The sequence below is a fragment of the Hyalella azteca genome, unplaced genomic scaffold (genome assembly GCF_000764305.2).
Source record: "Hyalella azteca isolate HAZT.00-mixed unplaced genomic scaffold, Hazt_2.0.2 contig10125, whole genome shotgun sequence".
In the NCBI taxonomy this organism is placed as follows: Eukaryota; Metazoa; Arthropoda; class Malacostraca; order Amphipoda; family Hyalellidae; genus Hyalella; species Hyalella azteca.
Genome location: NW_025940172.1, coordinates 28,930 through 41,882, shown reverse-complemented (window position 1 = coordinate 41,882; position 12,953 = coordinate 28,930). Strand labels below are relative to the sequence as shown.

Sequence of the window (12,953 nt, the reverse complement as noted above, 5' to 3'; positions counted from 1 at the left end):
GACGTAAACATGAGAACTGAAGGCTCCTACACAATGCAGATCAGTGAGCCCTTCCCGGGATCTTACATCCTTAAGAACACGTGAGTATGAAGACGTTATATCATTGTTGAGTATTAACAATCAAAATTGTTGTTGAGTATTAATAATCAAAATAATTGTTGAGTATGAATATATAATTGAGTGTGAACAAATATTATCAACGCTGAGTATAAAAAAGTAACATCAATATTGAGTAGAAGCAATCAATATCGATGTTGAGTATGAAATTAAAGCATCAATGGTGATAGAGGAAAGAATTTCAATGTTTACGAGTAATTTCTGCACGGTCTATGGTAACAGTTAATGGAGCCACCCTATATTCTTCCACCGTATTCATCTTGCCGTTGTACCGGCCTATGTTTTATTATAATTATAATTATATGCTAAAAATAATTTATAATAATATAATAATTATATGTTACAATATTAATTATATGCTACAAAATAATAGATAACCACTCTTAAGATTACGCGGGTAGAAATAAAAAAACTCCTGTGCGAATTTGTTTGGCTCATAGGCGAATTTTTTTCCTGTTTTAAAAACAAAGTTTAGGAGAAAAGACTCAATATTTGAATTCGATGAATTTGCACAAGTTTTATGTGCAATTTTTAGTATATTTACTGATAACTTAAGCACTTTCACGAAAGAAATTGCGAACATTCATAAAATAACTTGAATAAATCTTATGAATCGAAAAATGCTTTCAGAATTTTGTGAATCAACTTTTTCTAGGCGTATTTTATTCTCATGAATGGAGAACCTCACATGGATGTTATGAATGAATGAACGTGAATACATTGATGACGCCAGAGCTCTGCAAATCTGGCCCAATGTGATGGATATAATGAAGCAATATCGCTTTACTCTTGTAACTTCATTACAGGAATATTTAGACCAGCCGTTCGTGCTGCTAAGACGCCAGTAGTATACAGCACGGCAGCTCTGCTTGACATTGACTGCACAAAGACGTCTCTCTCTATCTTATGTGTACGGCCTTGTGTCTTGTATAGCTTCGTATTGTGTTCCGTCTTCTGCAACCTATTTCAAATGCGCAGCCTATCTCCAATAGGAAATATATAAGAAATATATGCAATAGGAAATATATGCAAATAAGTAACTGTTAAGAGCTAATCGTGTAATTAAAAGGTTCATCCATCAACTGTAGATTGAACTGTGACATTGTGGTTCAACAGTGGTTATTATAGGTTATAAAATATGGTTATTATAGGTTGTAAAATATGGTTATTGAAGGTGGTCAACGGTAGGCTGGGTTCTCGGTGGCCGGAAATTGCCCGGGTTATTAATGGCCAATATATGAAAAACAAAAATCGGTGATCAATAAATTGAACAATGTTATCAGAGCTTGATAAATGAAGGCAGGTTGCCCGTCAACAATTAATTAATCCAGGTTATCAGTTGACAATAAATTAATCCAGATTGTCAATTTGCAACAAATGAAGCAATTTCATCAATGAGAAGAGCATTAATCAAAGTTGTCGGCTCGAAATATGTACATTTTTGCAGGTTTTTAATTGATAGTAAATTGACCCTGGCTTCCGTGAACACCAAATATGCATGGTTGTGGCAGCTGTGTGGTTGTGGCAGCTGTGTGGTTGTGGCAGCTGTGTGGTTGTGACAGCTGTGTGGTTGTGGCAGCTGTGTGGTTGTGGCAGCTGTGTGGTTGTGGCAGCTGTGCGGCTGGGCATGAGTATCATAATTGTGCAGCGCTCACGTAAGGTGTATATATGAGGTCCGTGAACACATATGAGTTGTACGTGAACCTGTCCTAAAATGAGTGTGCATGTGGCAGCTATTTGAACAATGTAACTTCCCGGTAAACATTTTGCTTTCACAGAAAGAACATGGTTTTCTACTTGAAATGTTGGACTTCCAGATGGGTACTACGTCAACAGTTTGATTTGTCGCTAAGAGTTCACATCAAAGTAAACAGTATGTCTTCTTGAATATTTATGCTTTACCAAGTAAAGTTTGACTTGGCTGTGAACATGTCTTCTAGACGCGAATGTCAATGGGGATGTTGAGCAGGACTTCGATCCGCTGAATAACGTACAAGAAATCATTTCACAAATGGTATAATATATCTACAGTTATAAAATATGTAGAATGTCTTCAAACAAAGCTATTTTGTTGTTTTTGCCAACGAAGACATTCGCTGCGTCCGTTCCTCGCTTCCTGTCGCTGACCTCATCGACGGCAACCCTCAGTCTTATCAATGTGCAGCGGCATGAATGTGCATTGACATGAATGTACTGTGGCATGAATGTACAGCGGCATGAATGTGCATTGACATGAATGTACTGTGGCATGAATGTGCAGCGGCATGAATGTGCAGCGGCATGAATGTGCATTGACATGAATGTGCATTGACATGAATGTACTGTGGCATGAATGTACAGTGGCATTAATTTGCAGTGATTGTAGAGCATGCAGTGGTGTGAATGTGCAGTTTTTACAGTTCGGAATACCATGCATGGCTCTGGAATGAGCAAATGCGAATGAACAAACCATCGAATCAATTTCCATTTGAATGACTTTGCCTGATATGGATAACTGATTGCCTGAATTTGCCTGATATGGATGTTCAATGTTTTTGTGTACATGAACCTCATTATCACAATTAATGTTTATGTTTTACGTGATGTTGAAGCATGCCTACCCGCTGCATTATTCAACACTCGTTGTGTTTGTTGGCGCCCACGTTGGTATGGCGACCACAAGCTGCGTCGTGGCATACAGCGCCTGCCGCGTGTCTTGAAAGGAAAACTGCAAGCTGTTACGATGGTCGTGTGTTGCAGTATTGATCGTGTGTTGCAGTATTGGTCGTATGTTGCAGTATTGGTCGTATGTTGCAGTATTGGTCGTATGTTGCAGTATTGGTCGTATGTTGCAGTAGTGATCGTGTGTTGTAGTATTGGTCGTATGTTGCAGTAGTGATCGTATGTTGCAGTAGTGATCGTATGTTGCAGTAGTGATCGTGTGTTGTAGTATTGGTCGTATGTTGCAAAATTGGTCGTATGTTGCAGTATTGGTCGTATGTTGCAGTATTGGTCGTATGTTGCAGTATTGGTCGTATGTTGCAGTATTGGTCGTATGTTGCAGTAGTGATCGTATGTTGCAGTATTGCTCGTATTTTACAGTATTGATCTATATTGTATTATTGACTTATGTTGCAGTATTGATCGTATGTTGCTATGACGGTCTCATGTCGCTACCATGATCTCATGTTCGCGGCGTCCCGCGTCTGCTCTTCACAGGTTAAGAATAACGTCGCGTACCGGTATATGCGATGAATGATTGATACATCGGTGATGCAAAATATTTGTAGAATCGATTAGCATTTTCGATTATCACTTGATTAGCAATCGATTATCACTTGATATAAATAATATATCAGTTGATAGAAATAGAGGTGATCGAAAATTGCTTGCCAATTACCGCTACACATTTGAAAATTGGATTACCAATTATTCTCTGTAATCTTAATAATTGCCGTTATTTCCCGTCAATAAAATATGGAAGCCACCATGCTAAAAAAGAACGCCATAAAACTGTCTAACCGTCATTTCAGTGCCCGGTGTTTCCGATTGTATGTAAACGTTAAATGAAACACCGTGTCGCCGTTTTTTCCGATTGTATCCGAATAAACCCGTACGTCATATTTGGAAAAAACGGCGAAACTATTTATTTCCACGGAACGGCTGGCAACCAAAATGCTTTTTAGACCGCTTTTCACCGTTATTTCGTACAGTGCTGCGGTATAGTAACTAACTATGCTAACACGAAAATTTTTGGATTATGATCAACCTCCTCCGCCAATCAAATAATAAAATATATTAATTTAAAAAAATAAATAATAATAATTGAATTAATTTCTGCACGACGTCTTCCTAGTAATTATTCTTCTCGCTTCTACATTCGTTAACATATATTAACTCTACTTAAAAACGTTCAAATTAACTTGTAAAATTTACATTATTATTATAAATTTTGTTTAGAAATCGTACAATAATTTGTGCAGTATGATTAGTCTGATATTCCAGCAGCACTTCAACTAAATCAGGCATCGACATATTCATTGACATCTATGTTTAAATATTTAACAAAAATTATTTAATAAATTTGTATCTTAGCTTACTTAACATTTCTCGATTGAATTTTAAAAATTTGATTTAAACTCCTTTGAATTTTGGTTTCTACACAGTTAAGATCAGTGCTACAGCTGCGTGTTTGCTGCAGCTGCGTGTTTGCTGCAGCTGCGTGTTTGCTACAGCTGCGTGTTTGCTGCAGCTGCGTGTTTGCTACAGCTGCGTGTTTGCTGCAGGTGAGTGTCTGCAAGCAGATGCACGTTACTCTAAACATTATACAGATATCGTCACGACTTTATAAGCAGTCTCGTGTTCTCTTCATAACATCATCGCAGATATCGCATGTTCCGTGGGAAGCTCTTAGCGCAACTGAGAACTTCTTGCATAGCTGTAAACATGATGCGGATGCGAGTCATAATTATTTCAGTAATAATTGTAATAGTAGGTACTTATAATTGTAATACGTGTTCCGTGGGAAGCTCTTATAGTGCAATCTGTTAATGTCTCACATGGCAGTGAACATGAGATATGGCTTTGATATAATAGTTTTTACAATTCATTATTGTAAAAGACTCAATTCCTTATTAATCCATCAAACAGTCGTATAACTCCAAATCATAAAAAATGTAAAACAAAATTAGGCTTTTTGTCTAGTTGTACTTTAAATTTCATTTTCACCTAATGCTGCTATTAGAGGACTGCAATACACGTAACACAATGTATAGTATTCGTACATAAATCCCCTGCATTTTACATTTACAAAACTTTTGAGCCTAGAAAGACATCGTGTTAAAAATGCCCCACACTTACAAAGAAACTGCGTTTATTGAACATTTCGCACCGAAAAATTAATTGTGTTAATATCTCGATCTCGCACTTTATAAGCATTTCGTTGATTAAATCGTTTACGGGAAGCAAAAGGTTTGTCATTTTATTCCTGAAATTTTAAAGCATTTATTCAGCTTTTAGCTCATATAATACATCAATTTAACAATACTTCTCCCTTAATAAATCCTTGTGTTTATTAAACCTTTTATGCCGAGAAATAAATCTTGTTAACAATATTTCTTAATGATAATAACACTGCGTTTATTGAACCTACTACAAATCATAGAAATACATCGCATTAGCAATGCTTCACACTGCATAAATGTGTGTATAGAGCCATTAGCCCTAACAAATACATCGTATTAACAATACTTCACATCACATAAACACTGCTTGTATTGAGCCTTCAGCCCCAGAAATACATCATACCGACACGACAGTTAGTGAGAGGCGTTGTTGTAGATCATATCTCAGCCCAGCGTCCGGTTACGTCACAGAAGCTCGGGGACTTGCTTTAAGAAAGTCTAGGCGTTGCCTGTGTCTCGTGTGACTTCTGAGCTCGGTGAGAACATTCAGCTCTCGAATGTCAACTGTACCACTTTAATCCATCTCTGTGTGAGAACATTCAGCTCTCGAATGTCAGCTGTGCCACTGAATGTCAGCGGTACCATTCAAATTTAACTCTGTAGGGAACCCTCTCTTGAATCCAACTCGGTATAAAAAAAATTCATCTAGGAGTAATAATGCATCTAAAGCTCGTTGTTAACTTGAGAGAAAATTGAACTCAATTATGTGGGATTTGCTGTCACCATTTTATAAACTGTATCACCACGACTCAATATTTCTACATATTTCATCAAGGAGACATATTTGTTATCCTCTATTTTATGCATTTACTGTTATCTTAAATAACCTGTTTGTTGTTTTCGCAGGGCCAAGTCCGGCGTGGACGGCGGAAACGGTAATTGCATCCAGGACACGTCCATCCACGCCTCCCGACATGAAGAAAGACTTGGGAAGGTACGAGGATGTGTTTTTTCCTTACATTTTCACTACTTTTATTACTAATTTTTGAGTTTAATTTACTTGATCAGGATTTTATTTTGAATCTTTTCAGGAAATTAAGACCGATCCGCATTTAGTTAAATCGTAAAAATTAACTTTCTGAGTTAACTCCGTTCAAAAATCATTATTACGTAACCCAAACTATTCCAGCCTAATCCAATTTATCGTAATTTGACATTAATGTGAACGAATTAATTTTTCGTAGGAAAGTATGATTATGTAGGGAAGTGACAATTTTTGTTGTTTGACTAATCAGTAATCTAATTAGAAATGAAACCCAAGAGAAATTGGAAAAAAATCATTCTTAATGCACTCAACTCTTTGATTCATTTATAATCGAAATTGTAGTCGAGTTTTTTGGAAAGAACGCCAAAATCTGCGCACTTTCGAAGTTACTGACGAGAACGACCGAATTTCTACCGGGTTATAATATTTTTCTTTTTCGGATGTTTATTCTGTGATTCACAAAACCTAAATAACTTGGTAAGCATTTATAATGTTGTCACTTATCCTGCTAACTTCTCACAAATCAATAAGTTCAGTATATAGTTCATTGGATTCATTTGTGTGGAATTTTTGTGATGTTTGGTATGTTATACTGCAAATGTTCGATTACGAAGCATTTCTCTAATTAAATATTCAGCTTTGTATCTAAAGCCAAAGTTTATTGTAGTTACACTGACAAATCGGTACATTTTCTTCTTCAAAGAAAATATATATTGATTAGAAAACAACCGAGAGAAAAGTGATTTTAGAGGGTGTACAGATGAATAGTGGTATATATCTTCAATTCTATTCAATCTTTTATAGTTTTATTTTCTCTTTCAAACATGGGGGCGTAAACATTAAATCAAATTACGTTTATGTTTCAATAAAAAATAATTCAAAATTTTCCTGCTTATACTCAATTTTCTTTCAAAATCTAAGGTTTGGCTTACGATTTGGTTTATATGCTTTGTAGTAGAAATCTGTTTAGCTTAGAATTATATATACACAGATACAACGTATTTACCTCTAATTCTATCTAATATATTCTACTTTCTATCTTATCACTAAGCGCCGTTTAGTCATTCCAAAATTTACTTCTTCCTCGAAAAATTATTTCCGAAAAAGATTATCCATCGACAATCCGACTCATATCTACACGAAACTGAATAATTTTTTCCGCTACTCAGTGTGAAAGCAATGTAAATCTTATTGCGGTTAAATGATTTAAAAGAATTACGAAAATCTTTCCTTACCATACGTACGATTTGTCTACAGAGGGAAGCGCCGCACGATCTATTCGACCTCATCCGCAAAGTGCAAGATTCGCGGATCGACGATCAGCGATGCGAGCTTCCGAACTTCTTCACCCAAGCGACGCGCGCTGTGAGTAAATTCATTACCTTCAGGCTTCTTATTTCAGTTTCTAGGAAGTTATTAAAACGTATTTGGCCGTGAGTATGAAGGCATTGCCGGTGCTAATGAAGTTATTGGAGCTGCTATATGAAGACTTTGCAGCTTTTTCCTTTAATCTTTTAGCGATTCTACTTATCTTTAAAATTCTGGTATTTTATTTTTGAATGATATTTCTTAGTATTTCATAGTACACTTATGTATATCATTATGTTTGCCTATTAAGCAAAGTAAGCAAGAATTTAAATGCCAAGAAAATGTCAAGCAAATTCGCCATAATTTCAAGAAAGACTTTACGGAGACCAGCGCTGTCACCAATTAAAAATATGCTCTTTTCTTCAAGTGATAACGAATTTTTGAACAGATGATGGGGCTTTGTTTTCGGAAAGTATTCAATGAAAATTGGTCGAATTTACGTGATATTTTCTTTTTTTAATTCGTGTTATCGTCTGAGTGTACCAATCCAACGACGTTGCAAGGATTAATCCGAGCCAAAATACTGAAAAGCCGTTCAAGCGAATTAAATTGGTTGCGTTACAAGTCGTGTGTTTGAGGGAATGGTGGAATGATGGTATTGGCTAAAACAAAGTTGATTAGTTCTATTTCAATCTATAATACTACCAACGTATTGTTTGTTCTAAGATCATTTTCGTACCGCTGTTGTTTATGCTCACTTGCGAAACAAATTGAAAAAATCGTACTCTCCATCGCAATTTTGTGCATGTTTTCTTTCGTGCGTGGCAGTCTGTGTTGTACAATGCGAGAAGACAGAACAGGAAACCAAATTGCCTATTTTCTATTCCGCATTTCTTTCGGTAATTGACTTTTTGTACCAAATTATCCGCTTTTTGACTCGAGCGAGGCCGCCAATATCTCCTCGGGCCAAGGAGAAACAGAAATAACTAAGCTCATGGAAATTCAATTCTGTTTTAGACTCAATTTTAGGTGCGCTCTGGAATATTCATGATGTAGCCGCGCCTCATGCGTCACTAATTTCTGTACCGCGATTTTCCTTTTCTTTTTTTACGTTCATCCAAACGGTTATTCTTCATATTTCTTCTGCTAAATTTGTACTCATTTTTTCATTAATGTTTTTATCTTTAGATTTTACTAGCATTTTCATTTAAAGAAGAAGCCTGTTCACCTGATCATCCGATACTCGTCACTTTCATTCTGTCTGTCGTGAAGCACTTTGCACTTCACTGTTGGTGAACCATCTGTAGCCTTATTTATTGCGACATTTAAATTTGTGTTGTGATGTGATATTTGTGAATTGTAATTATTTTGTTAGGAATAACCAGGATTATGCATTATAGCCGCATCTTCTTAAGTTTATTACTTTTGTTTGCAGAATCATATTAGTTCACTACCACGAACCATAGATTCAGTGCGTGCCATTCACTGGGTCTATTTTGGGTTTTTGTTCACCGGTGCCTTCGTTTCCAATAAAGTGTCAGAAATACCAAGTTCACTTCCCTGCACGTTAAAAGTTTGGTTGAACGCTGACGTAAGAGTTTTCGAAAGTCACAGTTGCGCTTACAATAATTAAGGCTAAATTATGTTGAATTCCCACGATCTTTTATTGCTAAATTTTTGTACAATAACTTTCAAACGACATTTCAAAGAAAAATGTATGACCAGCATTGTGTTTGTTGCTATACAGAATAATCCGCACTGTATTGATTATTACACGTAACCGATTACTCCCTTCCTCCTCTTATACCACGTAACCGATTACCCCTTCCTCCTCTTATACCACGTAACCGATTACTCCCTTCCTCCCCTTATACCATGCACGTAACCGATTACTCCCTTCCTCTTCTTATTCTACATAGATAGATACATTTCCTTTTTTTACGTGAACGTAAATGTGTTTTTTTCCGGTGAGTTTTTTATTGGCCGTGGGCGCGTCTCGTTGACGCAGTTAAGGTTGGCACTTTGCATGCGTTATTGAATCACCGACGCGGCCTTCGCAGTGACGACTTCGCGCGCCCGAGACCTTCGACTTCTGAGCCTTCGCTAAATTAGATGAACTCTAAGGTCAAGTTGTAAACATGCCACTTCAACTTGAAGGCTAAATGCAGTCATATATTAGCAGCATGCCGATAAAATATGACAATATTTTATTTGTATGTTGAATGCTTAGATCTCCAACTGAAATATTTTCAACGTGTCAAGTGTAATAATACTGATTGAGGCCTGATTTAATTTTTAAGTAGGTGCAATTAACTTAATGAGTGAAACGGTGAAAATGCATGATTTGAATAAATACTCGTATGTTGAATAATTCAATTTGATAACAATTACATCCATGTTTGATTGGTTCATATTTATACCTGAATTATTTCTAGACTGTTTGCATTGATGGTTTTGTTTGGGCATTGCCGTATTCGATCGTATGCAATAGACATGAATGTTTCTGCGTGAAATTCGCAATTTATCACTTAATCTAACTTGGCTAGCAATTTATCGAACAGAAATTGAAATTTCAATGATTTTATTCCTATTAATATTGTTATTTTTTAATTCACCTGTGTTGCAAGCGAGGCTTGGGATTTATTTTCAGAACTTTTTTTAAATCAGCGTTTATGTGTGAATTATATTTTGAACTTGAAGCTGATTAATGCTCAAATATTGATTATTCGTAAAGTAATGTGCGTGTCATCACAAGCTGTAATAATTTTATTGTTTTATTCACTACACTACTTAATATTTATACTCACTACCCAAGTTTTAGATTTTGAGAACGTCTTCGAAAAATGCTCAATGAATTTTGGTCAAATACTTCATTAAAGCGAGCGTAAACTGAGATTCTGAAAACAAGTTTTCGAATTGTTGATATAAATTCAGAAACCACCTTTAGAAGAAGCTTCTTGTTGTGGTGCTAACTACGGAAAATTGCGAAATTCTGCTCCGAGTTGAACAATGCTTGAAATTTTCTACTAAGCTTGAATCTATAGCAATTGTTCTTCATGAAATCATTGTTTATATTTATGCATAAACTGATTTTGCTATTTTTTTCGGTGTTGAATTGTTTTTTTTTTCAAATGACATGCTTAAATTCTATTAATTATCAAGCTATGATTATCTCTTTGGTTTCATCTATCGCTGTGCGAAGCCGACGCGTTTAGGTATGCCTGTAAATAATTTATTTATTATCCCGAATAATTTCAAGAATAATATAACAATGTTTTCGTTAGCTGCATTTTAATGTTTCACTGATTTTAAACATCTTAATATTACTGCAATTCACAATATAACATTAACTAAAACGGTTTATATAAAATAATAAATATACGTATATCTATTATACTAATAACAGCTATATCAAAAAAAAAAAAGGATTCACCGTCACAACTCACCGACTGCATCATACCCATGACCTCATTCATAAATTCACTAAACAAGTTGCAAAATTTGTCCAACAAATTCTCAGCCTTGCCGAGCATCATACGGTATCCTGGATACGGCCACGTGAGTTCCTTGCCTTACTGACCTCGGACGCAAATGGCTGTGAGTGGGGTGATGGGTGAGTGCAGTGGGTGCAGGTGTGATGTGTGGGGTGATGGGTGCAGGTGTGACGTGTGGGGTGATGGGTGCAGGTGTGACGTGTGGGGTGATGGGTGAGTGCAGTGAGTGCAGGTGTGATATGTGGGGTGATGGGTGAGTGCAGTGGGTGCAGGTGTGGCGTGTGACCTAGACGTAGTGTGACCTTAGTGCGTGTGACCTAGACTTCGAGAGGTTACAGGATGACTTGTTCACAATCTACAATTGGGCTCTAGTGAATAATATGCAATTCAACGGCACTAAGTTCGATGTAATGAGATACAGAGTCGGCACAGAGACAGGGATGCCACATTGCTACTTTGCATCGGATAGCACATGTAGATTGACGAGAAGAAACTTGTTCGAGATCTCGCAGTGTTGGTGAGTAGTACCAAAGCCACATTCGATGACCCCATCGAGGAAATAGTCGCGCGAAGCAGATAACGGATGGGTTGGATCTGGCGGAGATTTCGAAGGAGAGAAGCAGCACCAATGATTTCACTCTTCAGAGCCCTCGTACTCTCCAATCTTGAGTACTGCTGCCAGCTTTGGGCGTCGCTCAAGGCGGGTGCGGTGCGGAAACTTTAGTCAACCCAGCGGACCTTCACGTTCAGGATCAGCGGTATTAGGGAACTGGAGCTAAATTACTAGGACTGAACTCACTGGAGATGAAAGGAGAAAGGTACATCATATTGAACAATTGGAAGATTATAACAGGACTGGCTGCCAACTTTGAAAGTGAGATCTCTAAAATAGTGACATATTACAACGAAAGTAAGAGGAAAACTGTGCAGGATTCCCCCATTTAACAACCGATCCGCGGCCAGAGTACATACTCTTCGTGAGGGATCACTCACTGTCTGTGGCAGGGCTGAGATTAATTGTTTAATGCCTTGCCAAAAGTGCGGAGAGGAGGGGAGTTCACACTTGCAACATTCAAGAGACGACTGGACAATTGGTTGAGAAAGATCCCAGATTGTCCAGTTATGGGAAACTACCCTCAGCAAGTGACAAGCAACAGTATCCTACATCAGCTGGCCCAAAGGAGGGCAAATATACGGAACACGCCCAACGTTACATCCGGGACCCGGGGGCGGGGTGACCTGCCTATCGACTACTTGGAGACGGAGGACGACGAAGGCGGCGTATCAGCGTGATCGGGGACTAGGAAGTCCTAAACTCATCATAAAGTGATGAAATGTGGGGTGATGGTGAGTGCAGTGGTTGCATGTGTGATGTGTGATGTGATGGGTAAGTGCAGTTGGTGCAGGTGTGAGGTGTGGGGTGATGGGTAAGCGCAGTGGGTGCAGGTGTGAGGTGTGGGGTGATGGTTAAGTGCAGTGGGTACAGGTGTGACGTGTGGTGTGATGGGCGAGTGCGGTGGATGCATTCATGCCTTAATTATGAAAAGATGGCAGAGGTCAATACGTTGAAATGTAATGCGATGGGCGAGGATGTCATTTGCACATTGATTTGCCCGGCTGTTAGTGAAGAAGGACTGAATGATTATCTTTAATTATTCTTACTTTGTCCATTGAAGACTGAGTGATCTTTAATTATTTAAAAATTTATTACAATGCGGAAGCATATTGAGACGATGTTGAACTTCATGTGTTGAATGCATTCAATTTGTTCTTCGTGTATGTGTGTCATATCAACATTCATTGCACATTGTATGTGCATTGAGATGGTCGTCTTGTACAAAGCTCATGTTAAATGCCTGCATGCATATATGTACAGAAATAATTTCAAGATACGCGAAGATGTGTAAAAGAATATTTATGCAAATGCCGCATGTAAACTTTTACATAAGCATCTAACTTGCATCGTCAGGATTGTGATTTGCTAACGACTTATCATCAACGCTCCAACTTGTATTTTCATTTTCTAAATCCACACATGTGTATTAAAACTGATTTATGTATTCATCCAGCGTTGGCATCCGTCTCAATCCAATTAATAGTAAGAGC

At 37.5% G+C, this 12,953-nt stretch overlaps 1 protein-coding gene across 1 annotated transcript in view; it reads left to right on the top strand.

Moving 5' to 3' along the window:
• The window catches only part of LOC108675804 (GATA zinc finger domain-containing protein 14), a gene marked incomplete at its 3' end in the record, with an annotated part of 45,323 nt that overhangs the window by 12,443 nt on the left and 19,927 nt on the right, over window positions 1-12,953 (top strand). The window contains exons 2-3 of the mRNA XM_018163831.2: window positions 5,907-5,994; window positions 7,303-7,410. Of these exons, the coding sequence (XP_018019320.2) occupies window positions 5,907-5,994; window positions 7,303-7,410 (196 nt within the window). The remainder of the gene's footprint in view (window positions 1-5,906; window positions 5,995-7,302; window positions 7,411-12,953) is intronic.